General features: G+C 40.1%; 1 protein-coding gene across 2 annotated transcripts in view; it reads left to right on the top strand.

Moving 5' to 3' along the window:
- APP (amyloid beta precursor protein) overlaps nt 1–25,763 on the top strand; it is a 199,710-nt gene that overhangs the window by 20,078 nt on the left and 153,869 nt on the right. For both annotated transcript variants that reach the window (XM_052666955.1, XM_052666946.1), the window contains exon 2: nt 22,007–22,174. In XM_052666955.1, the coding sequence (XP_052522915.1) occupies nt 22,007–22,174 (168 nt within the window). The remainder of the gene's footprint in view (nt 1–22,006; nt 22,175–25,763) is intronic.

Below are 25,763 nucleotides of genomic sequence, written 5' to 3'. Positions count from 1 at the left end.
TGCTACTGTTCCATATTTGTTAACTAAGTTCTGACTTCAGGATCAGAATGTGAATTACAGCTGATGATGTTTAAGTATGTAAAAGCTATATCCTTGTCTCTGTAGATAATAAGGAGAAGGAAGTGCTTTACCTAATGTCTTCTGTTCAAAAACCAGCAGTGGGATGTAAAAACAAACAGAACACTCTGCAGCAATAATCTAAGGAGGGAAAAAAAAAAAAAAAAAAAAAAAGCATTGCAAACCCATCAGTTTCTCTTGTTTTCCTGTTTAGTCTAGGAAAGAGTACAGTATCCCAACAGTCTCTCTCCTTTGTAAACTAGATCTGACAGGATAAGCTGGGCCCAATGCAACTGCAAGGATAGCCAAGCAGCTTTAGTGGGCACACAGTGGGTTTGTGGGATCCCCCCAAGCCCCTCTTCACAGCTGCCTCCAAGAGCCTCTCCAGATTGCTATTCCTGTGGCTTGTTACTTTGTGCTGCAAGCCCTAGTGCAGGAAATCAAGCAGTTTATAGTGCTTCCATTGTTGCTATCTGTATAATCATACACATACTCTGTATGATCGTTGAAATAGATCTATGGTGTCTGTTTATTCAGGCTAATTGCTTTTGACAGACTTTAATAAGAAGATAGTTTTGAATCAAGAGTGGGTAGGTGTGTTGGGCAACTTGTATCTTAGCAATAAGAAAGTTGTTTGAGCTGGAATGTAATATATGTGTGAGGGGAAAAAAGGTTTTTCAAGCAGGCCAAAAAGATCTTGTGACATGACTATCCTGTAACTTTCTAAATGTCAGTGAAATGGTGCAAAATGCCCTTCTACCCTTCTTTTTTTCCAAAAGCTTGACATTTAAAACAAACCTACATTTAATTTATTCTTCTCCATAGTATAGGAAGAAAGGTATGTTGTAGACTCTATGGGTGAATGTATTGTGAAGTTTGCCAAGAAGATGAAAGGGATGCATATGAAATGCAATTCAGAATCAATGTGTAAGGACATAACCTGGTGAATACAGTAACTCACACTTAGCTTTTCTGATTAGAAAGTGAGAAATTGGTTTAGATAAGTTATCATAGTAGTTTGCAAGTGGAAATCAATAGAGTAGGCAGGTGTTTTCTTCAAGTGTTAAGATGGTGAGGGGAAGAAAATTTACCAATACTTAATAGGACTTTTCTGAAATATTCACTGAAGGTCAAGGATTGGAAGGGACCTTGAAAGATCATCTAGCCCAATTCCCCTGCTGGAGCAGGAACACCCAGATCAGGTCACACACAAACTTTTGATGGCTTTTGATGTCTCCAAAGGAGGAGACCCCACAACCTCTTTGAGCAAGCCTGTTCCAGTGCTCTGTTACCCTTACTGAAGTCCTTTCTCATATATATATATGTGGAACCTCCTGTATTCCAGCTTGCACCTATTGTCCCTTATCCTATCATTGGATGTCACTGAGAAGAGCCTGGCTCCATGCTCCTGACACACAACCGTTAGGTATTTATAAACATTACTGAGGTCACTTCTCGGTCTCCAGCGCCCTCAGCCTTTCCTCATAAGGGAGATGCTCCACTCCCTTAATCGTCGGTGGGGCTCTGTGCTGGACTCTTTCAAGCAGTTCCCTGTCCTAATATTAGTAGTCCTTAACTGGTGTCACACTGTCTCTTAAGGTTACTTTGTTTGTTTAGACTTGATACTTATTTTTTGCCTGTATGTAACAAGAGTATTATCTGAAACTAAGTATGTGCAGTTCTGAGTATATGTTTGGTTTCCTTGAAACTATTTCATCTCTCAATATAATTGTAACAGGGAAGGTTTTTTTTTTTTTTTTTTTTTTTTGTTTTAAAGAAAAAGTTGGTGTGGACAACTTGCTTGCTGTTTTGTTAGCAGAGGAAGGAACCATGCAGTATATACTTGATTTCTGGGGTCAGCCAGGAAAAAGGGTAACGCCACTGCCTCAACAGAATGAAATAATGTACCAACCAGATCATTGGTTGGAATGAGCAAGTTTAAGGACCTCCTATTTCATATTCAAAGTAATGTGATTGTGAAAGACTTGCTAATTTAAAGCTATACCATCAATAAAGGTGCATTAATACATTTAGCTTGCTTAAGCTTAGGTTGAGTGCAAGCAGGAGAGCTGCTGTGCCTTCTTATGAGTGTTGCCAGGGCTTCTTTAGCCAACCACTATGCTGCTTCGGTGCTGCTGTAAGATTAACCCTCCTGATGTCTTATGAAGCCTTGCCTGCCCTCCTGAATCTATGGGAGAGAATTAGAAGGAATGTGAGACAGCTGTAGGAAAGCTTCTCATCTTCTCTTGCTGTGAGCTTCTGGTTGGTTACCAGCTGGAAGCAGAATGATCCCAAACACACAGAATCAGAGAAGGGCCTGACTTGGAAGGGACCTCAAGGATCATGGGTCTCCAACCTCCCTGCTACAGGCAGGGCCACCAACCTCCCCTTTTAGTATTAGACCAGGCTGCCCAGGGCCCCATCCAACCTGGCCTTGAACACCTCCACAGCCTCTCTGGACAGCTTGTTCCAGCACCTCACATAGTAAAGAACTTCTCCCTGACATCCAACCTAAATCTTCCCTCCTTCAACTTAAAACCATTTCCTCTTCTCCTGCTGTTATCTACCGCGATTCCCCTCCCGTTTGTAGGCTCCCTTTAGGTACTGAAAGGCTGCAATGAGGTCAACCCCCAGCCTTCTTTTCTCCAGGCTGATCAAGCCCAGCTCCTTCAGTCTGTCTTCACGGGAAAGGTGCTCCAGGCTTCTGATTGTCTTTGTGGCCCTCCTCTGGACCGTCTCCAACAGCTCTCTGTCTGTCTTGTATGAAACTGTTCAAGTCGCTGATCTTTTCAGCTAGCTCATGTTGAAAACACCAGGTAATTCTTGGTGACCGTGTTTAAGAAGGCAGCAGTTGAGACAATCCCAAAGCTGACATGAAATGGGAGACGTTGGACATTATGGCTCTGTGACATACTTTCAGGTTTTCTTTTTATTCTTTTCTTGCTTGTCTCATGGCATTTCCAAGGAAATCTTCCTAAATTATTGCAGCTGGTATTCTAAGCTGCTGCTTTCAGCAATTGAGCAGAGCTGAAAATAAGAAGGAAAATGTGAAGTGAGCCTTTGAAGGAAGAAAATAGGAAGACAGCTACAGGTTGCTATAGAATTTTTTAGCCCGTATGTGGAATAAGAGCAGAGTTTTAAGGCAATACTTAATGTCAGCCAGGAAAGACTCCAGGATTGTGCTGTATTTTTTTAGTGATACTGTTTCTGTCAACCTTTCAGCATAACCAGTAAAGTGACTCAGTTATACAAGACAACACGTTGGGTTGAGTGTGTGAAAACAAACGTGTGCAGCTTTCAGAGAGTGTGTTCTTCGAAGGTGAAAAACCCAAAGAGGAGGCAGTGCTGCAGGTTGGGGCAACAGTTCTGTCAGTGTAGGTCATAAGTGATTTTTAACGTCATCTATGAGGAAAATTTGAGGACAGAAATCACTTGCGTGTTGCTGCTGAGTAGAATTCGGGTCATGGATAGTTTGTGTTCCACCTCTAGTACTCTGAAATTCCTGGTGAGGGGTCAGTATCCCTGCTTAGAGTCTTCAGGTGTTGTATGAAGTGAAATAAATGTTATTTCTGCTTTCTTGCGTGTTATGACCTAGTCTTGTAATAAGAACTGACAGCCATCATGCTTGTTAATCAATTACTAAGTGGAAAATAAAGTTTCTTGTAGTCTCCTTATTAGGCACCATTAGAGTTCAGTAGAACTTTGTATTCTGGTGCTCCAGGCATGGTAATCAAGCACAGATTTTTCCTCCTCTGTGTGGCTGCAGAATGCATGACATCCTTCTCATCGTGACTACTCCTTGTTAAGTCTCAGTAAGGCAACAAGTGAGGAGTGGGAAAGCATCATATTGCTTCTTCATTTATGGCAGCAATTATCAGGATGCTGCAGCTGATGTGTTCTAAAACACAACGTGTTTTATTAATCTTCCAGATTATTCAATTAAAACGCAAATAAAAATCCCCACAAACAAGCCACTGTTTGAAGGATTTATGTTCAAAGTGACAGTCATATAATGGAGGTATTGACAAATGTTAGATTTTCATCCTGCAGTATGTGGTTCCAAAATGATTAAAAAAACTGGATGTTTTTTCCCCTTAGGAGAAGACTAATGCTTTGGTTTTTTTTCTGCTTAATGATCTGTGGTTTTAGTCCACTTATTGGTTAAGAAACAGTACTTCATCTTTATTAAGTCTTCCTATTTGGATCAGTTCTTTCTTATCTGATGACAGTAGTTAACAATGAATAATTTCATGTGTCTGCATTTTTTGAGGATCTAAAAGTGCTCTGAAATTTCATCTTTCATAAGTCTGTTAAATTCAATTAGTGCGAATTTGAAACGGTATTTAAGGCTATTTCCATTGGATGCAATACTTGTCAAGATCCTTCAAATCAATTGCGTATGAGTATCTTCTTTTCCTACTTGTCAGGACTGAGCACAGCTGCTGTTAGTGATTAGACCCAGCAGAGCTTCTGAAGTTCTTTATTTAAAAAGAGAGGGAAAAAAAAAATAAAGCAAACAGCCCCCCTCAGCATCAACAACAAAAATAAAAGTAACCCTGAATTTTGCCATCTAGTTCACCTCTTCAATCAGTCGTTTTCTGTATCCTTGTGTGAGTTGAACATCGTAGTGCAAACTCCTGATGACTGTACCTACGTGTTTGTTTTGTGTAAAAGAGCTGTTTTTTCATATTTGGTTTTCTTTTTTTCCTTATGTTTTTCTCACTTCAGAGTAGTTTTGCGTTAACTAAGCTTCTAGACAATCCCTACAACTCTTTTTCATTCAGAAGTGATAAGAACAGTGCTCTAGAAGAAAGCTCTTAGACTGTAAGATTTAGTCCCTCCCTAAGCCTGAGCAGCACAGATATATGTAGGTCACAGTGCTCAGTAGTGCTTGGTAAAGTTGGAAATCCAGAACCCACAGTGCTCATATGTGATATAAATTGGAAAGGGAAAACCGACAGTGTCTTGTGCTGTGTTTTTCAGTGTTTAGAGCCACAATAAAAAAAAACAGTAAGGATTTTTGTGAAGCCAAGGTGTGGAAGAATTTAAGTAAATCCTGTGTCTTTGATGCACATATGTATGTACGTGCTTTTAGATGCAAAATGTTTTTGGACTATATCATAAGAAAGCTAGAAAACTGAAGTGCACAAGTCAGAAAAAATCAAACACTTCCGTAGCATTTGTCTTAATGTATGGCTGTCTGGCTTGGATTTTTTTCTTTTGTTCCTTACTGCTTCCCATATATTGTTTTTTGTTTTGTTTATCTTTTTGAATTTTATCATGAAGTTTATGAAGTCAGAGATTTTATCTTAATTAGTTTCTCTGTGACTGTTGTGTCAACAGAGGCTAATTTGATTCAGGCCTGATAGAACTCCAGTTGAGAGTGGGTTTGCATAGTTTATCAGGTTAAGCTGTAGACCAATTGGCTGGTACAGTAGTTCCTTCATTTTATTATTTCCAATGAGGTTAAGACTCCTGGTTTATGTGATTTGCCCTTGTAAGTCTATCATGACCGTGCAGATGTTGAGTAATCCCTGTGCTGAAGGGAGAATTTGTGATGTGATTCATTGTGCAGCACATAGCCTAGCCTACTAAACTAAGTTCTTTTCCCTCTATCTTCATTTGCTGGTTCACTTCCTTTCCTCCTATTTTTGCTTGCTAGTTGTTGGAAGTAATAGGTACTTCTGAGTTGGAACAGAATGATGTGAAATGCATTCCTCTGGCACATACAGTATAGTAGCATTTCATGTGAAAACGTGCAAATTGTAGAAACCTGAAATGTGCATTCTTGAGATGATGGCAGATATTTTGATTTTTGTCTTCTTTCTCAAAATCTTAAAAACCTTTGTCTTTCTCTCTTAAGCAACTCAAAGTCTGTTTCCTTATTACTTACATATTTTTCATGAATATTTTATGTATACAATAATGCTGGACTTCTCTTTGTTGTGCTAGTTGAAATTAAATACGCAGTTTCTGTCAACTAGAGCCATAATGGAGAGTAGAAGAGAAATAGTTTCATCTCCAAGTCCAGGAGAATTGGGCATAGTGATGGTTGAAGGCCAAGTTTTCTTTTTAAAATGCAGCATAATTATTACAAAAAAAAATACCACTATACTGATAATTGCTGTTAGGGAAACCTGTACTGAAAGCAGCTGCTCAACAAGAGCAGCTGTAGAGAGTAAATCTTGTGTCTAGTGGGACAGTAGGGCTTGGGATTTTTAAGAGTAATAGATAACGGTGAAGTACCCTTTAATATGGAACAGGATCTTTTTTGGCATGAGATGCCAAGTAATGCTTTACTCGTTTCCTTCTTGTCACAGTACTGATGTTATGGAGAAGCAGAATTTCATTCCATTTTTATGGGGTGAGGACTGATGGTCTGTCTCAGCATGCAACTCAATCTCATGGCAGCTAGTGTTAGGCTTCCATATGTGTCTTGAAAGTAGTCCAGGTAATTCACTATGTTGTTTAATCCTAGTGTTGACGGATTAGTTCCTTCTGGCTTGCTTATGTTGGTGCTCATGAGAGCTAAAAAAAAGACCTCTCTAATTAGAGACATGCTGGCATCCTGGGTAGCATAGTATCTTGGGAAGGATCTTATGGAAGTGCTCTTCGTTGAAACAGTCATTGACTCTTCACCTTGCCAGAAGCTGGCGGTTAAAGTCAGCAAATGCCAGAAATATCTTTATTCATCTTCCTGTTGTTTGTAGAATGAAGTTAGGAAATCAGTGATAATTTTAGTAAGCCAACTCGTAGGACAACTTGCAGAGAGGAATTAGTGTCTCAGGCTGTAGTAGTCCTGTGTCAGGTGAAGGCGACGGGGACATCTGGCGTATATGTGGAATGCTGTAGCAGTGCAAAACAGCTGACAAATGCTGTGTGTTTAAATTGGCCAGTTACATCTGGCTTCTCACGTGGCTGTGTTCAGGTGCTTGCAGTTCATCCAAATAGCAGCAAAGGGGGTTATCATTCTGGGTATTTTGAAGAATGCTGTTTGCAATGTGGTCCGTGGAGCAGTTACTTCAGCAGTGTAAGTGTGTTGAGGTTAGCTAACCAGCTATGTAAAAGAGTAATGAAAATAAGTTGATGCATGGAGTAGGTCCTGTGTCACAAACAGAGCGCCAGCTCTTTTGGCTGTTGGGAATTGCTGAATAGTCAGACTGCAACAGGAGAAAAGTCTGCTGAGTAGGTGGGCTGTGCTTCTCTTACTTCCTGGAGGAGTTTGCAAAGTGAGCTGTTTCTTCCACTGCGGTTATCTGTAGATCTAGAGCAATTAGTTTACTAATTCAGTGCTTCTTCCTACGCTAGGGGAAACTCTGTAAGCCTGCAGTTTCTTCCGAGTCTGTAAAATGCGGCATCACTTTTTCAAGGAAGTTTGTTTCAAGAAAGTTCTTGTGCTTTCTATACTTCAGCTCATTTTAACTAACATGTTGCAAAAAAATACGGAATTTGTGTAATATGTCAGCCATAGGAGAGTCATAATTGGAAGTGCAACTTGGGTATTTGTTTCCCTGCTCTTCCTTTCCTTTCCCTTTAATTCTGTGAGGTGTTGAGTATTAATTCATTTTATGGATTTGAGGTAAAATGTAATTATCCTTCAGATTAGCATCCTCTTATAATCTGTCCTTTTGCAGCCCAAGTTTTAGCAGCATGAGTTGGGGAAAAAAAAGCACAACAGTATTGGGGAAAAAAAAAAGAAAAAAAGAAAAGAAAAAAAAGAGTGAAGATTCCATAGAGAAGAATTGTTCTAGCATGAGATGCTTACTCAAAGTGCTGCAAATGTGATGGATGAGATGTGAAACTGTGTTTTTAAGTCAACAGCTACTTCAAATGAATTCTCGAAAATGGAAGACATTCTATTAAAAATAAGTCAATAAGTTACTGAGCACTGACATTTGAGCTATATAGCTCATTTGAGGAACTGACATTGCACAAATGTTAGCTTGTTTATCAAATTTGTCAAACCAGAATAGTTCCTCATACACTTTTTGATCTGACAGGTGCAATTTAAATTCATTCAATGATAGAGTGGTTCTGCATAGTATTTTCCTTTTTACATGCATCCCGTGCACACGTGCACAAAAATAGTTTTATTATGTAATTTAGACTAATTTAAGGTACCTTTTTTTGAGGGGAAAAAAAGGGCTTTAATATAGATGAACACTAGATCTTAGGTCTCTTCTAGCGCTTGCTTTCACTTTGTAGTTTAAACTTGACAGGCTTTCTGGTGATTAGTTTAAATTCAGTGTCACAGCATTTCTGCAAATGTAGGTATGCCAAAAGAATTAACATTTGTTATATGTTTGTTCATAGATTAACAGAATCATTATGGTTGGAAAGACCAATAAAGTCATCTTGTCCAACCATCGACTCTTGTATGTGACCACTCATAATCAACCAACTCAGTTGATTAGGATAAGCAAATGTGTCTTTCCTCAAACTTGTGCATCTGTTGGATTGCATGTCTTCTTTTCTTTTTTTTCTTTTTCCCTATGCAGTAGAACACATGGAGGACCATGTGGCTTTTCTCACTGGGTCCTATGTGTGTGAGGTGAGGGCTGGAGGACAAGGCCTGGCCTGCTGTCCTGTGCATTGTGTTGTCTGCATGGTCCTGGAATCACAGAATCATTAGGGTTGGAAAAGATCATCTAATCCAACCATCAGCCTATCCCCACCATGCTCACTAACCATGTCCCTCAGTGCCACATCCTCAGTGTTCTTCAACACTTCCAGGGGCAGAGACTCTATCACCTCCCTGGACAGTCTGTTCCAGTGCATCATTACTCCTCCGAAGAAGAAATTTTTCCTAATACCCAATCTGAACCTTCCCTGGCACATCTTGAGGACATTCCTTCTTCTTCCATCTTCCATTCTTCCATCACTGTTATCTGGGAGAAGAGGCTGACACCCACTTTGCTACAACCTCCTTTGAGGGAGTTGTAGAGAGTGATAAAATGTCAGTTCAGCTGTGACCCAAGTTGCATGGAGATGTGTGAAGCATGTTTTGTGGTTATTTTTTTGAGGAGATAGGCATTTCTGTAGGGATGGTGGGAGTTGACATTGTACTTGTTGACAAATCTATGCTAAGTATATATTTTCTTTTTAATACATTCATAGAACTGGCACAAAAATCTAACTTGTGTGACTTGCTGGGAATTCCTGATTCCCTTCTTTTCCTTGACTATGCTCAGGGATGTTGATTTTTTTTGTAGCTAAAGCTTAGTTTGTAAGCCTTTCTCTCACGAGTATTTTTCTGCAAAGAGGTATGAACTGAGTCCTTGCTGCACTCATTCTCCTTCATACTTTTTGTTGCTTTCAGCTACTCTGAAGAAATCCTTCAATTCCTAGAAATGTGCTTCAACTTGCATGTGCAAATTTCTTTTTTCCTACCTGAGGAAGGTTTAAACCTGAACTGGAGTAAATATAATGTATGCTTCAGGAACCTGTGAAGGGTAAAGGTGAGGTGGGCAGTCAGTTGCCAGAAGACAGCTCTGAGGAAAACATCCTCTGTGGCCTTGGGAGCAGTCTTGTTTTGCATGTATTTGTGGAGCGGGCTGCTCTGAAACTGCTGCAGAGGAGTTGGCAAAGTGCTGTTACAGTGGTTTTTTGGGCTATTTGTGAAGTAGAAGAGCAGTACAGAGGTGTTTACACTTGGCTTAAATAGGATATGGTTACGGCAAATAAAGGCTCTGGTTTGCTAGGAGCTTTTTGGTAAAGTCTCTTTCTCAACCAAATTCCTAGTGCATTGAACTTCTGAAAAGCTGGTGAGTTTTTTGTAAAGCAGCTGGGAGTCTGCAGCTGAGAGGCAGCCCTTTTCTTTCCTTATGGCTGGAAACGTTTGTCTTCCAAGAGGGAACAGTTGTGTGTGCAGTTCTGCTGAGCAGTCAGTAGAGTGGTTTTTTGACCTGTTACCTTCCCACTGATTGGAAAAGGGGAAACATAACCCCCGTTTTCAATAAGGGAAAAAAAGATCCAGGAAACTACAGGCCAGTCAGTCTCACCTCTAACAGATCCTTCTGAATGCCCCATAAACTAACATGGAAAATAAAGATGAGGTAATTGGTAGTAACCAACATGGTTACACTGAGAGCAAGTCATACCTGGCAAACTTGGTGACCTTTAATGATGGAGTTACAGTGTCAGTAAATAACGGAAGAGCAACTGATGTCGTACCTGGACTTCTGCAAAGTGTTTGACACTGTCCTCCTGCATGACATCCTGGTTGCCAAATTGGAGAAAAATGGATTTGGTGGATGGACCACTCACTGCATAAGGAATTGTCTGGATAGTTGCACTCAGTCTGTGATCAATTGCTCAGTGTCCAAGTGGACACCATTAATGACTGATGAACTTCAGGGGTTGGTGCTGAGGCCGATGTTATTTAAAATCCTTGTAGGCAACATGGAAAGTGGGACCAAGTGCACTATTAGCAAGTTTGCAAAAGAAACCTAGCTGAGTGGTGCAGTTAAAATGTCATCCAGAGTGACCTGGACGGACTTGAGAGGTGGGCCTACACCAACCTTGTGAAGTTTAACAAGGCCATGTGCAAGGTCCTGCACTTGGGTTGGGGCAATCTCAAGCACAGATAGAGGTTGGGTGGAGAATATCTTGAGAGCAGCTCTGAGGAGAAGGATTTGGGAGTGTCAGTGGATGAAAGATTGAATATGACCCAGCAGCATGCACTTGCAGCCCAGAAGACCATCCATATTCTGGGTTACATCAAGAGAAGTGTGTCCAGCAGGTCAAAGGAGGTTATTCTGCCTCTCTTCTCTGCTCTTGTGAGACCCCACCTGGAACACTGCATCTGGTTCTGGGACTCCCAAAACAAGAAGGACAAGGAGCTGTTGGAGCAGGTCCAGGGGAGGGTCACGAAGGTGATCGGAGGGCTGGAACACCTCTCTCTGAGGACAGGCTGAGAGAGCTGGGGCTCTTCAGCCTGGGTAAGGGAAGGCTCCTAAGAGACCTTATAGCAGCCTTCCAGTACCTGAAGTGGGCCTACAGGAAAGCTGGGGAGAGACTTTTTAAAGGGCAGGTAGTGACAGGATGAGTAGAAATGATTTTAAACTGGAAAAGGGCAGATTTAAACTAGGTCATAGGAAGAAGTTATTTGCTTTGAAGGTGGTGAGACACTGGAACAGGTTGCCCAGAGAGGTTGTGGACGCCCTCTCCGTGGGAGCACTCAAGACCAGTCTGGATGGGGCTGTGAGCAACCTGGTCTAATGAGATGTGTCCTTGCTTGTAGCAGGGGGATTGGAACTAATGTGATCTTTGACGTCCTCTTCAACCCAAACCATTCTATGATTCTATTTTTGTAGTCTGACAACAGTAATTACTGTTTCTATATTAACATTATACAATAAAAACTGTTCCTAAATTATTCATGCTGATGGTTGACAATCTCTTACTCTTGCGACACTGTCTCTAAAGAAAATTTGACAGATGGAAAATTTTCCTTGCTTTTAAAGGCAAAGCGACGCCTTTAAGCTGTGGGGAAACAATAGTTTGGTATTTCCTCCTTTTTAAATTTGGATTTTTTATTTATTTTTGGCTTGATATCCTTTCCTTTCTTCTAGAGGTTATTTCCATTACGCATCTGAGAAATCTGGCTGTTGAAATAGCTTTTTAAGTGTTTATGTTCCACATGGTTGCATAAAAGTCTAGGAGGAACATCACTATCATGAAAGCTTAAATAGTAAGTCTAGGAGTCCATGTGCTGTGAGTTTGAGAAAAGTTGGTAGTTTACCAGTGGACAGGAAGTGATTAATTCCTGTTGGATGACAAGAGCCTGTGTTAGAACTGTGGATTTCTGTGGTTCAGCAGCCATCGACACTTGTGGGATGCAGAGCTTTCAGTGTGTGCAGCCATAGCATATCAACAAGGCTACCTCCTGTTTTGCCTGCTAAATGTGTAAGGGAAGGTAGAGTCTTATTGCACACTTCATTTTTGTCTTTATTTTTTTCATAATGATGAGCACACACTTCAAAGATAGGATTTATTTTAGTTTTTTAATAGTTGTAGAGAAAGCACATTGCCTTGCATGTGAGTTGGTGCTGTGAACTTCTCATTTCCTGAATGTGGTCCAAGTGCTTGGAGGAAGTGCAGGCATCGTTTCCAAGGGTGATGTGACTTGAAGGTGCTTGTTCTTCACGGTATTTAGATTCCTTTTAGGTTTTTATCTTCAACAGGTACTCAACTACAATACAGAATACAGAACTGCAATGATTGACTTCTCGATTGAAGGGCTGGAACTGTTATTAGCATTAGAAGTAGAAAGCAGGGAGACATTATTCTAAGCACCTTCTCTAATGAGAAGGTTATTTGTTGTTCTTGAATAAGCTGTAGATATGGAGGTTTTTACTGTGTCCTCACTGTGAAAAATAATTGCAAATGGAACAAACTAGTATAAAGTATGCTTTGAAGGCTTATGATAGTGGCTTTGGGTTAGTATTTGCAGAATGAATGATTGCATCCTGTATCAGAGGAGCCCTCTTCAAGAACTCAGGAATGCTTTTTGATGTTTTAGTGTCTAATAAATAGTACACACAAGGTCTGATGCTTATTTTCATGTTCTATTGTAGTACTTCTTAATTATAAATGAATAGCAGAGTTCTGTCTCTATTGAAGTATTGTAATTTCAGTCTATTGATGGAAAACCTCTCAAGGTAAAACCTTGCAGTTTGTATTTTTTGAGCATAACCTTAGTTGTGAACAAAGACACTGCTGTTGTTGAAACAGGGATTATGGAGAGCTGTTAGCAAATACATTAATTACTTTGCTGAATGAATGAGAGGGCTATACTTCCTCTTAAATAATGGTGCTTAATTGGAAAAGCTTTTACTGTTCAGATACAGAGTGAAAAAGAAATCCTAAAAATACTTCTTTTAAGGACAATTAAGATTTCTTGTTTGTGTTTTTTGTCTTTTTTTAAATTTTATTCTTTTGTAATGAGTTAAACTTCTTTCAGTTCTCTGTTCTCAGCTACAAAAAGCCTTTTTGAGCACCTTGGAAATCGTGCAAACTGCAGCTAGCATGCCCAATACCCTGAAGCATCTGCACCTCTCCTCTGCCACATTTGTTAAATTTGGTCCAGAAAAGGGGGAGCAAAGAGGGCTATCTGTACCCCATCTTCATTTGGGGAGGAAGTTGTTACCCAGGTCTTTTAACTCTTGCATGATGTCTTTTATTAAAAGCAAACGTTCTGGCATCATATACGTTTGGAAATGACTGCTTTCCCTCTCAAAGCAAACCTCAAAGTGCTTGGTTTTGAAGACAGGCTTTAGTAATTCAATTGCTTCATTCAGGCGACTTACCTTGTTTTGTCATACTTTGATTAAGCTTGTAAATATTAATTATTTGGCAAAAGATAATTGGAAAGAAGCTGGATTATGTCTCCTTTGATTATCCAAAGCACTGTGCATACAATAAGCAGCTATATACCTGTTGAGCTTTCTCTTATGGAATCTTTTCCTGACGCCACTCTTTAGCATTTATCATGTGATTTTTTTTTTTTTTTTTAATGTTCTCACCTAAAGAAGCAGTTTGTATTGAGGTGGTTTTTTTCTTCTTCTTTTTTTTTTTTTTTTTTTTTTCTCCTGTGTGCAGGCAAGATACTTTCCAAGTATAATGTTCTAGTAGTTTTAATTTCTTTATTGTCAGATATTTCAAGCACTTGAATATTTAATTCCTCATAAAGGAAACACAGCAGGGAAGTGTGCAATAAGGTGCAGACAATTCTGGAAGAACTGAGTATTGCAGCTGAAACACACTGCTGAAATGCTGAAACTCTTCAAGGGAGAGCCTGCTGTCAGCACTGCTCACTGCACACACAATATACTATCAGCACTTCCAACTCTTATTACAATTTTGCAATTTGTTAATAGATCTGTAACAAAGGTAGTAATTTTCTATATCAGAAAGATCAGTTTGATGCTTTAACAGCTTGTGGTGTTAGATAAATATTTACACAGTTTTAAGTAAGGTCTATTTAGGTAATTGTTTTCAGGATCATTAAATTGCCACTTTGCAAATACCTGTGCTTTCCATTTTGGAAATTCAATTCTGATGGAGATGCCTTATTTATTAAAGTGATGAGAGTAGTAGTAGTGTTTTATTTGGTCTTTGAACACTGTGTCTATACTGCTAAAAAAGAGCATGGCAGTTATAGTTCACTGGGGGCAGCATGTAATTGATCTGTCATTTAATAATTTGCAGCAAAAAAGCATGTGCTGCTACTTTGAGGTTGTGCATAAAGGAGACAATAATATATGATCACAGCTTCATAAATATACCCACAGTTTTCACTTTTGCAGAATACTAATAATGCAAATAGTTGGTGTTAGTGTAATTTGTGTTGCATGGGTTATTTTTTGGGAGACTAATTTGCCCTGCAGCTTTTGGATTAGTCAAGGAGAGATTTCCACCCCAGATATTATTGTAAATGGTTGGACCATAGCTTTATGTTATTCAGTGTAACTGCATAGAAGCTGCTTGTCTGGGTAGATCAATGCTCTAGATTATTTGATCGTGTTGTAGCGCAGATAATTTTTCTTGGCAGGCAATGAATGTAAGTCAATTAAACCACTGGCTATGAAGAAAACTTGAGTGATGCATAAAATTCGTGTATTTTAGCTGGATAACATACCACTGACATGACCAGTGACTCATTAATTCAAGTGTTTTAAATGTTGTGACATTCCATATGAGGTGAATCACTTTCACTACATTGAGCTTTTTCTCTCATTTCACTCTCTTGCCTATTTCTTTAAGTTGATTTTGTTCTTTGAGCGTCCAACACTTTTGGAAGAAGTGCAACATTTTATGTTCAGGTAGGGTTGTTCAGTCCTCCTTGTGATGGCACTAATGTTGGATGTATCTGAGAATGGTTCCTGAGCTTGTATGTTATCAGCAACTTCTGCAGACTAGAGACTCACTAAATTAGTAGTCTTTTATTTTTAGCCTCACTGTGATTGTGAAGCATCATCACAATCCAGTCCCTGAGGGCAGGAGGCAGGAACAGAGCTATTTTTTCCTCAAAGTGCTGTGATGTTTGAGGCCTTTAAGACAAACTTGATAGGAAGAGAGATAGTGTGAAGAGAGCTGTTCCATTCTCTTGATGTGATACAAAATGTGACTCAGTCTCTTAGCTGGAGATTTTCAGGACAGACCCGTCAGAAGTTTCTAGCGCACCTTTAATTCCCTGTAGAGTTTTTGTAGCACAGTCCTGATGGAAAATTTAGTTGGGGTTTTGGGAAAGGCTTAGTGTCCAAATGGCAGCATATAGCCTAGATGTGCAGTAAGTGTTGTCAGCTGTGTTACACAGTGTTTGGTGTTCAGTGCAGCTAACTTAGGAGGCAGAAATCTGCAGCAGGCCTGCCATAAGAACTGAAGCTGGAAAATCTGTACAAAGCCGCAGGACGTGTAGGTGAACTTAGTAGAAGTGAACGCGTCTGAATGTTTGCAAGTATCATGGTTTTGTGTTTTTGCTTTTCGGTATTCCACATCATAACATCATGGGGAGCACTGGGAGTTAAAGTATTAAAGCTCCAATTTCGGGTACCTGTCCCTGTACATCACTGAATTCATGGGATCTGACCCTTCTGGGTTGGGCGCTCTCTTACTGCCTTGCAGAGGGTGCTGGAGGGTGCTTTCCTAGCCGTACCAGGCTTTTCAGGTTTGACTGAATGCTCTCTCCTATTTTATTTGATTTATTAGTCCAATATCATAATTAGTAAAATAAGTTTTCCTCCATAGATCGTTGCCACTGGTGTTTTTTCCTTCCTTGAGCCCAGCTCCAATCTCCCTATCCTTTTTCCCTTTTCCTTCCCAGTTTGTGGGACTGGGGGGGCCCGGGGGCCTACTGTCCCCATGTCATGGGCATAGATTGCTCTAGTTTACTCCGTGGCAGCAAGATATGGAGTAATTTTGTTAGAATATCTCATACTTAGTGCTTTATGTACCTTTTTCCTACTGGTAGATGCTATGCTGAGCATATTAGCAGAAATTCAATATAATATGAGGTCAGAAACTGGCCTAAGGCCTTATCAGCTTGAGTTTACTTGTCATGTTGAAGCTTTTTAAAACATAACTACAATGAGTTGTGTAGCTGGAAAAGACTCCTGGTGAGAGAGGAGGCACAGGCAGTGAGTGTCAGAGGCTCCACAGCTGCCAGTCCAGTGTGAAGCTGCCTTAGGAGCTTCAAGGCTCTTCTCATCTCATCAGACTTAAAGTTAAATAGCAACAATCCTTCTTGAATTACAGAATGGGTTTGGGCTGGAAGGGGCCTCAAAGCCCATGCTGCCTCAACCCTTGTCCTGAGCAGGGCAGCTCAGGCTGCCCAAGGCCCCATCCAACCTGGCCTTGAGCACCTCCAGGGATGAGGCACCACAGCTTCTCTGGGCAGCTGTGCCAGAGCCTCACCGCCCTCTGAGGAAAGAATTTCATCCTAACACTTTACGTAAATTTCTCTTCTTTTAGTTTAAAGCCATTCCCCATTGTCCTGTCGTTATCAGACTGTGTAAAATGTTGGACTTCTTCCTGCTTACAAGCTCCCTTCAAGTACTGAAAAATTACTGTTCATATTTAGAAATTTGCCATGTCTTAAAAAAGGTCCTGTAAAGTTAAGGCTCCAAGGACTAATCCCTTGCTGGTATCTCTTTGAGCCAATCTTTTGGGAGTGCTCTTTGGTGGGAAGTGACAGGAGGTGCAGCCTGATGCTTCTTGCAGACATGTTATTGTTTTTTCACTTTTGCTCTGGGAAAACAAGAGAAGGCTGCCTGGTGTACAGGCCTGCCTCTTAGGGCTGCATAGAGAAATGGGAAGGAACTGAAACATGTGGCATCAAATATTCTTGAGTATCTGTTAATTAGCATATGGTTATTGGTCCACGTGGTTATTGTGGACCAAGTACACAGTTGATTTTTAGCTTTATGGGTTTCAGCCTTTTGCTTGTGGGTTTTGTTACAGTCAGTAGGTTTGCAGAGAGAAAAAACAATGTGTAATGCAATGCGCAGCTTAATGCTGTAGCCACACTTTGTATTATTTCTGGGATCACAGTTGAACAGTTTGTGACAGAATCACAGAATTGTAGGGGTTGGAAGGGACCTCCAGAGATCATCGAGTCCATCTCCCCTGCCGAAGCAGGTTCCCTACACCAGGTAGGGAGACAAATTAGCTCTTGGAAGAATAGGAGTAACAGGGCTGAAAGATGCTTGCAAAATGGGTGAAGGGAAATCTTTATGCTGTTAATGACCTTCTTGTTCAGGTTTCAGCTACAGGCCCAGAAGAAGCTCTCTAGGTTTCATGAGGCCAAGGTCAGATCTGCTAATGCAGTCAGCTTTTGCCTTCACGTAAAGGAGTGTTCTTCAGATTGGCTATTATGTTGGCCACCACCTGTGCATGAAAGACACCATCAACATCCCTGTTTCTGTAGACTTCACAGCAGGTAATTTCTTGAAAAGCAAGAAGCTGCTGGTTTTCAATAAAAGAAAGTGCAACAGCAGACCAACTTCTTATTTTCTTTATAAATGAAATATCAGATAGCAAAAATCTTGGGTTAGAAATGTATTTCATGGGCAGAACTAGCATGAAGTCTGTCTCAAAAAATGAATCTGCCAGTTAAAGCTTGTGCAATGGAACTGCAGGTTTCATTGGTAGCGTGCTGAAAATACAGAGTATGAAATTGTTCCTTGTTAGAAAAGTTGAGAGATTCATAGCTGAAATACCTGGTTTGCACTGTGGCAGTATTCGCTTACCTTCAGGTATTAAATAGTTTGACGTTGCATTGTTGTTTTGTTTTCCTCAAGTAAAAAGTTTTAAAAGGTGATATATCCTTTCTGGTTGTTTGCTTGAAAGCTCCTATCTCCAAGCCAGGGATGTGACAGACAAATCCATTAACCCGCCATCCTTGTTTAAGGGCATCTAAAGGAGTTCAATTTCAGAAGCTGAGATTTGCATTATTCATGATCATGATCTAAATGCTTTAGTTCTGTTTACAGTGTCTGTTAATTGCTCCTGTTTTTCTTTATGATTAGTAACTTTTAGCTGTCTTAATCAATAAGATGAAGTGCTGTGCTGAGCAGTTAATTACGATGGCCCTGTCAGCTCAAAATAAAGCAAGCTAAATGTGGTTGTGGCTTGTTTGAGTAATTGGATTAAGCTAGGAGAAGTCTTGTCTCTTCTGAAGGGAATGAGGTTTTAAGTAGACAGTCATAGGCTGTCCTTTTAGTTAAATTGATAGCACTCCCAGCAAACTGCCACGTTTTTTTCCTCCAACTTTAGTTGGAGAAGGTGAAGGAAAAAAAAATAAATCAAACAAACCAGAAACTTCTCCATAAATTTGTAAGTTTTTTTTTTCTTGGCAAGGTCACAAAGTATGCTATCTTAAGTCTGCTGCTCATACTTTCTTCTTCTAATAGAGGTACCTGTTGGGTTAGCTGATGGAGAAAATTGAAAGTGTTTGCAAGTAGAGACCACATACCATATAGTGAATGACTTGGTTCTGTTTCATTTGAAGTTCTGGTTGAGCTATGCTGCATTTGTGAAGAAAAAAAATACTTGCAGGATTTTATACAAGTGATATACCACTTTTGAGGTGCTCTGGAGTTGCTTAAATAGTAATGTAATATTTCTACTTATCAAGGCAAGCTGGATAACTTGTCCGTTTGTGGAAAATTCTCTAATTTACTCAGTGGAGGGCAAGGGATGGTTGATTGTTCAATTAAGTAAAAGTGGTTTCCTTGGTAGAAGAAAAGCTGAGGTAGGGAAGGCAAATCATTGCCAATAGAGCAGTTCCTGTTTCAGTTTTTAAGTTAAATTACAATAACATGTTAGCACCTTAAAGAAGTCAGGAAACTAAATGTTCTCTCCTTTTCGAAAACTGAAAGCTGAAATGCTTGTTTTAATTGTGGCATTTTAACTTGCACTGATAATCTAATACTGAGAGTAGTTAGATGTTGACTCAGTGTTTCTGGGTGCAGAATGTTTCATCACTTTAAGCAGATGAAATTCATTCTTTTTTGGTTTGTTTAAATGAAGAGTGAAGAAATTAAAGATACTGGATTTGTAATACCTCTTGTAAAGGAGTCTTTCAGTTTCTTCAGTTTTTCATGCATTCTTAATGATTTTAATTTTTCCCTTGAGAAATATTCTGGCTAAAAATTAAATGTAAAAAAAATAAGCATTTAAGCATAAGTGCCATACTTTACCATATCTTGAATGTGACAGGCTCACTTCTGGGAAATGAATGGCTATGAATCCCTGTTGTCTTCTCTTATAACAAATGTAACCTGAAGAGGAGGTGTGTGTGTGTGTGTGTGTGGAGTTTCTCAGATGTGCTTCCTGCAATATATGTTACCAGGTAGACAACTCCTAAGGGCAGAACTGGTGGAAAGAAGATCATCTGATATGCATTATTGATGAGGTCTTTCAGAATGTTATCAGCTAATCTACCAGCCTTTGCTGTACAGGAGGAAGAGGCCATGCCCGTTCCTCAGTGCTGCCTTCCCTCCTACCTACATGCTGCAGGCTGTTTGGTGCCTGTGATCCTCCAGGGCGTAATCTGGTAACCTGGGAGACAGCTGGCCCAGAAGAGGAGGGAGCTGGGAGAAGACAGGGCTTCTTTCTGTGGGATTTTAAGATGGTAGAGTCCACAGATTGTGCATGGGAGATGCTGGGAGGCCCTTCGTGCATCTGGTTGCAGCAGTTCTACAGGGTTAGCTTGGGCCTGGGACCTCAACCTCATAGCTCCAAATGGTGAGAACTGAACAAAGTAGAAGTGTTGGCAATGCAGCCTTAACCTGTCCTCTTCTTAAGCAGAGGCACACTGTGGAATAGGCTCCCCGGGGTGGTGGTTGAGTCACCATCCTGAGTGTGTTTAAAAACCATTTGGATGTGGCGCTCAGGGACATGATTTAGCAGAGGGCCGTTAGAGTTAGGGTAGCATGGTTAGATTGTGGTTGGTCTTGATGATCTTTAAGTCTTTTCCAACCTGAGCTATTGTATGATTTTCTAGTACTTCAGTTTGGTTTAATTTCCCAAAGGATTTGTTGCTTTCAGAGTTGAGCGTAGTGCTGGTAGAAAAGGAAGGCGCAAAGGCAGTAAGCCAGGGGATGCTCTGGGTGTTACAGTGATGGTCTGTTTGGCCTAACCGTGCAAGGAGTGACTTCCTTTAGTTTTATTGCAAGTATTAAATAAGCATTTAGCAATGCTAAAGTGGCTTCTCTAGTCCTGTTGGCAGCTGTCATTTTATTTTGGCAACGTTCACATCTCACACAAGATTTTGCAAACAGTTTTCCACTTCTGTTTGGACAGGAAGATGGTGTCTCATTTATTTCATCGGGGTAGATCAAAAGGAGGAGGGTTAGCTCGATAGCTGGAATTACGCAGATATTCAGGTCTTTTCTCTTTAATGAATGAGAACGATGGGAACATCCTTTCATGGTGTATATTTGTGTGTAATGATAGTAATAAACAGCAATTTCACTGGACTGTGAGATGGAAGGATTCTAAGGTTGTTTATATGGTATGAACAGCTCCACAGAAATGACTAAGAAATGGTAAAAATGAATCTGTGCTGCATGAGACATTGCTGTGCCACAGGAGTGGCAGTGAGGAGTTCACCTCCTGGGTGATGCCTGCTGATTTTTTTTCAGCCTCTTCTAATCCAGTTCACAGTCAGTGCAGCATGGCCTGTCCCTGTTCCTGGCTGGGAGCAGATTCTTTAGCTGGTTTTGGACACGTGTAACCTTCCCAGGAGTTTTCACTCAGCTTCACTGTTGTGGTAGGCCTGCTGATTTTTTCATTTCAGCTGCTGATTTATCTACTTTTAAAAGGCTTTGTTACCCAGGCAGCATCTTGAGATTGATTTCAGCAGTGGTGGAGATTAAGATGAATTAGAGGGCAGGTAGGGTGCACCTTGAGGATAAAGAGAGTCCTATGGCTTTTTGAAAACAGGACATTTGAAATTGTTTCCTGTTTTCCCTGATCCATATTTTGGGAATTTTTGGATGATTTTTATCAGTGGTCAAAATGGGTAGGTACAAGTAACAGTGGAATAGCATCTTTAAAATGTTTAATTGCATACAAGTGTTTTTTTTTTTTTTTTTTTTTTTTTTTTCACCTTTCCAAGTTTTGGGAAGGAATAATGTAGATTGGATTCCACAGATGTTGCTTGTTTTTTCTTCTGCTCCTTGTGCTGTATGTAAACCAATGCAGAGGTTTGTGAGTGAGAAGGAATGCATTCAGTCCAGAAATCATTGAGGCTCAGAGCCCCATGTAAGGAGGGAGGCTGCCAGGTGATGTTGGGTTGGGCTGGGCACTGTTGTGGCAAGGAATAGTGCTGACTTAGAGCATCTCATATTGTGTATTTTAATATTTGGTTTGGTAGATGATATTCTGTAATTTTATTGAGCTAGACTCTTACCATTCCTGTTTGATAGCGCTTCATCCAGTGCATTTTAAGGCTCAGTCAGAACAAAGCTTAAGTGTAAGCTGCCACTTCTAACTCATGAAGTTGATAAGGCATGACATGATGCATCCTCGGTGTTCAACATGTAAATGAGCTAGAGATGCTTTTGAAAAAGGTGTTGTTCTTCTGGTAATTGTTGGAGACTTTTCCACACCTCCCAGCACCAGTATACTAAGTATGTTTTGAATGTTAAGTTTCTGTAATCAGCTCTGAACGTTGTTCTTTGTTTAGCTGACATTGATGAGGTAGTCGAGGGTCCTGAAAAAATTATTTACAGCTTTAGACCTTGTGTTAAATGATTGCGTGTCCGAATTGCAGTGGAGATGTTATTTAAATTTCTCAAATTTGCTCTGTTCAGTTTCTGTCTTTGTGGCCATGGATGGGTGAGCTTAGGCTTTGATTCAGGCTTGCTTATGTTGTTATAGCTTTAGAAGGACTGAAATGTCAGAAGTGAGAGTAAAACTTATTTTTTTCTTCTCCTTTCAGGTGCCTGCTGATGGAAATGCTGGATTGTTGGCAGAGCCTCAAATTGCCATGTTCTGTGGCAAACTCAATATGCACATGAATGTTCAGAATGGAAAATGGGAATCTGACCCCTCCGGAACCAAGACCTGTATCGGCACTAAAGAAGGGATTCTGCAGTATTGTCAGGAAGTAAGTCTTTTGTTTGGGAGTATCTGTGGTGTTTCTGTTTAAGAACCTACATGCAGGTGCTTACAGGAGAACTGAATCTCCTTAGAGATCTACCCTTTCTATTTTTCTCTTCTGCTCTATTGCCTTTTTGTCCTTCTGTCCTCTGTTTTCCCCAGAGGCTGTTAAAACAGCTTCAGAAACTGGCTACAAGAGGATTATTGAGACTATTGTTGGATAATTTTGTCCCTGTCTTATGCCTATGGGGAGACTAACTTTGTAACTCAGAAGTTCATTGTACACTTATAAAGCATTTAAATCAGTTTATTTAAAACACTTTTTTTTCATTCTGGGCTGGAATCTTGGAAGTCAGCTTCAACCATGTCCACTATCATTGTACCATCATAATGAAATATTCTGAGTCACTCCAGAGTTATTGGTCTTTGCACCACACTGAACCATTCAGTTTCTTAATAGAAAGAGCTTGCACTACAGATGAAGTCACAATGAACAGTTTCATATTCGAGAGCAGTAAATTATTACCCTCTCATTCATGTCCTAAGAACAGACTGTGTATCTAATTTTGTTTTGTTTCCATGCTGTGATAGCGTGATGACCTTGTGCCAGTGTGTGACAATTTGAAAAGAAAATGTGGATTTCATGCCATGAAACAAAAGAGCACGGCTTGAGTTGCTTTAATCCTTACGTCTTTTTATGCCATCTCTGCTGTTTTTTTTTTGTTTTTTTTTTTTTTTTTTTAAAGCAGAGGTTATTGCTTATTGCTATAGCAGTAGCTGTCTTGCTTCCTAAATGTCAAACCAATTCTTGTGAAAATGCCTCTTTAAAAAGCAAGATAATTCACACTTCAGATCTTTCCTCTCTTAGCATCTTCATCCCTGTCCTTTCACCCATTGATTGATTGATTGTTCCTTCTGTTTCTGGCGATGTTTTGTTCAATTGTTTGAGGTTGGGATTTATGGTCTTGAATAAAAATTTTAAGAAAACTTCTGGTGGATATTAAAATGGATACTTCACCAATAGCTTTCTCTTAATAAAAAGTATTGCTTTTTGAAATTAATAATATTTTTGCCTACTACTAACAAAAAACCAAGCATGACATGCTGGCGGGGTTTAAAAGGCTGCTTCTTGTTTTTCACTGTCTGCTTTGAGTTATCTCAATGAAGTTGTTTTATGCATAGTGAGAATACTGAGCATGGGGAAAGGAATAAGGAGATGAGTGAATAAAAGCCCATGAGGTAGAGAGTTGTTCTGAAGTTACAGGAAGAAGTACGTTAATTTACAGGAAGGAAGCAATAACTAAGGCAGGAACGGTTCAGAATTGGCAATGCAGTTACAGATCTAGATACAAAAGGATTCCAGAACAAGTGCTGAGAACTGTAAAACTCAGCCGAATGTCAGGTGATGTAGAAATTTTGCATCATAGAGAAAAATGCTCTTTTTTAATAAATAAAAATGATAAGAGAAGCAAAAGCAGTTGGAAGGCAGTTGCTGTATACTGACAGATAACAAATGGATCACTAAGTGAAATCATTACTTGCACACACACAAAAAAATGTTCATTGTGACAGCAGCCAAAAGCTGGCACAGACACTCAGGGTGTGGAGTCTCTGACTTCAGAGACTGGGAGTGCTGAACCAGCAAAGGACTCGAGCAACTTGGGCTTTGATGTGAGCCCTGCTCAGAGTAGGGGCAGGTGTAGGTAATCTTTATAGGTCCCTTTCATCCTTTTTTTTTTTTTTTTTTTTTGGTGAATCTAAACATTTTTCCCACTGGAGAAAAGATTGAGAAGAGAGCTGCTGTTATTTGGGTTTTGAGAGTTACATATTTAACTACAGTGCAGCAATAGCTTTGATTGATGTGCTGATTGTTCATTAACTTAATACTAGCTTATCCATGTTAAGATTTGCTTAGCTACAGAGACACTTCAAGAAGTACAGTGCAGTGGGGTCAGTATGTCATAGGGCAAGCTGCTGGCTGATCTACTCCCTATAAATGGGAGAGGCATCTTAATGGTTTTAGTTTCTAGTTAGTGGCATAAGATATCAAAAGGCTGGAGAGGTAGTAGGCATGGGAATTGGAGTGAAAAATCTTTCCCTCTCCGTTGGGCAAGTTTATTCATGGAACAAACTTTGTTCTGTTTGTTCATGGGAAGGTGCTGATGTCCTGCCTGATCCCCTGGTTTCCTTCTCACTTGGGCTACACAATTCAGCTTGTAGAATTGACAGTGGAGGAGACAGGACAGGCTGCTATGAGATGCCAGAGCATTGGTAGCACCACTATTCAAGACAAGGCTGCAGCTGGTTTAGGGGTGGGGAAGAGTCATATGACTTTAATGTCTAATGAGTTTGATGCTGCTAATGAATACAGAAATTAACAAATACTATGAAGATGAGATCTACTGACAAGATAAAATTAAAAGTCAGGTTGAAATTGATCCAGCGCTGTAGGATAGACTAACACTCCAGGTTTTGTACAGCACTTTCCCATAGTGTTTTGTACTTCCCATTGTCCTTGTGACCATTTCTGTAGCATGGTAGGTTTGGGTATGGCCAGGAAAAGGCACCTCTGTCTTGCTTTTGTTTAACTTCCTTATGACCTGAGAAGAGGAATGGGAGAATCTGGTACAAGCACCATCTTCTATCAAAGAAAGGAATTTGGAGAATAGCACTAGTAGGTGCAAGTCAGACTGACTTTTCAGCTGTGGAAAAAGTCTTCATGCTTCATGCTCTATATACTTTTTATCCTGGAAGTAATAACTGAGGTGACTGTGGTTTTTCACTTGCCTTCTCCTGTTTACCTTGGCTTTGTTAATAGTGTTTGCTGTTGTCAGGCCCAGGGAATGGGGCAAATGCGTATTTTCCTATTAGCAGGAAGCAGTAAGCATCCAGATTATATGGTATCACTTGCATTGGAACAGAACTTGGCTAAAATCTCCTTTCTTCTTAGTTTTGCCAAATACAATCTATTCCTTCCTTTTTTTCTCCAAATAGATGACAACTCCTTTTTGGGATGCAGTCTTTCTCAATACAGGCAGAGGTTAAGTTTTTGTACTCTGCTAATAAAGAAGACAGGTACTCTGCCTGGGCATCATGGCAGCTCCTTTCCTTCCTCAGTCTGGCTGGATCAGCAACTGATGGTACAACAGGTGCTAGGATACTATGTTTTTTTCCAACTCTGAGCAGAACTTTGAAATGACAGGGAGCAGAAGATGATGAGAGTTTTGCCCGCATTTCTAGTAAGAAGTCTATTCTATCCATCATGTTATTCTACCTAGTTTTTGTCACAGGTGCCTTGTGTAAAGTTCTCACTATTTCTGTAATGCAAGAGATGTTGCTCTACTGCAATAGATCCCGCACAAACAGCCTATGCACCCAGTTCCTTTCTTTCATGGCTTTTTCTTCCATGAAGGTATCTTGAAATCAATAAATGAATCTCCCCTATCATCAAAATTTATTACAGCAGATGTGTTTCCTTATAAGTGATTTCAAAAGGAGCTTTTCTTTACAACCCAAGGCTGGAACATGTATGGAGTACAGAAGGACTTAGATTTCTTCTCTGGAGAAGATGCTACAGGTATCCTTGCATATTTTCC

Source organism: Tympanuchus pallidicinctus, unplaced genomic scaffold (assembly GCF_026119805.1).
Source record: "Tympanuchus pallidicinctus isolate F22 unplaced genomic scaffold, pur_lepc_1.0 scaffold10, whole genome shotgun sequence".
Taxonomy (NCBI): Eukaryota; Metazoa; Chordata; class Aves; order Galliformes; family Phasianidae; genus Tympanuchus; species Tympanuchus pallidicinctus.
This window is presented reverse-complemented; position numbering and strand designations above follow the sequence as displayed.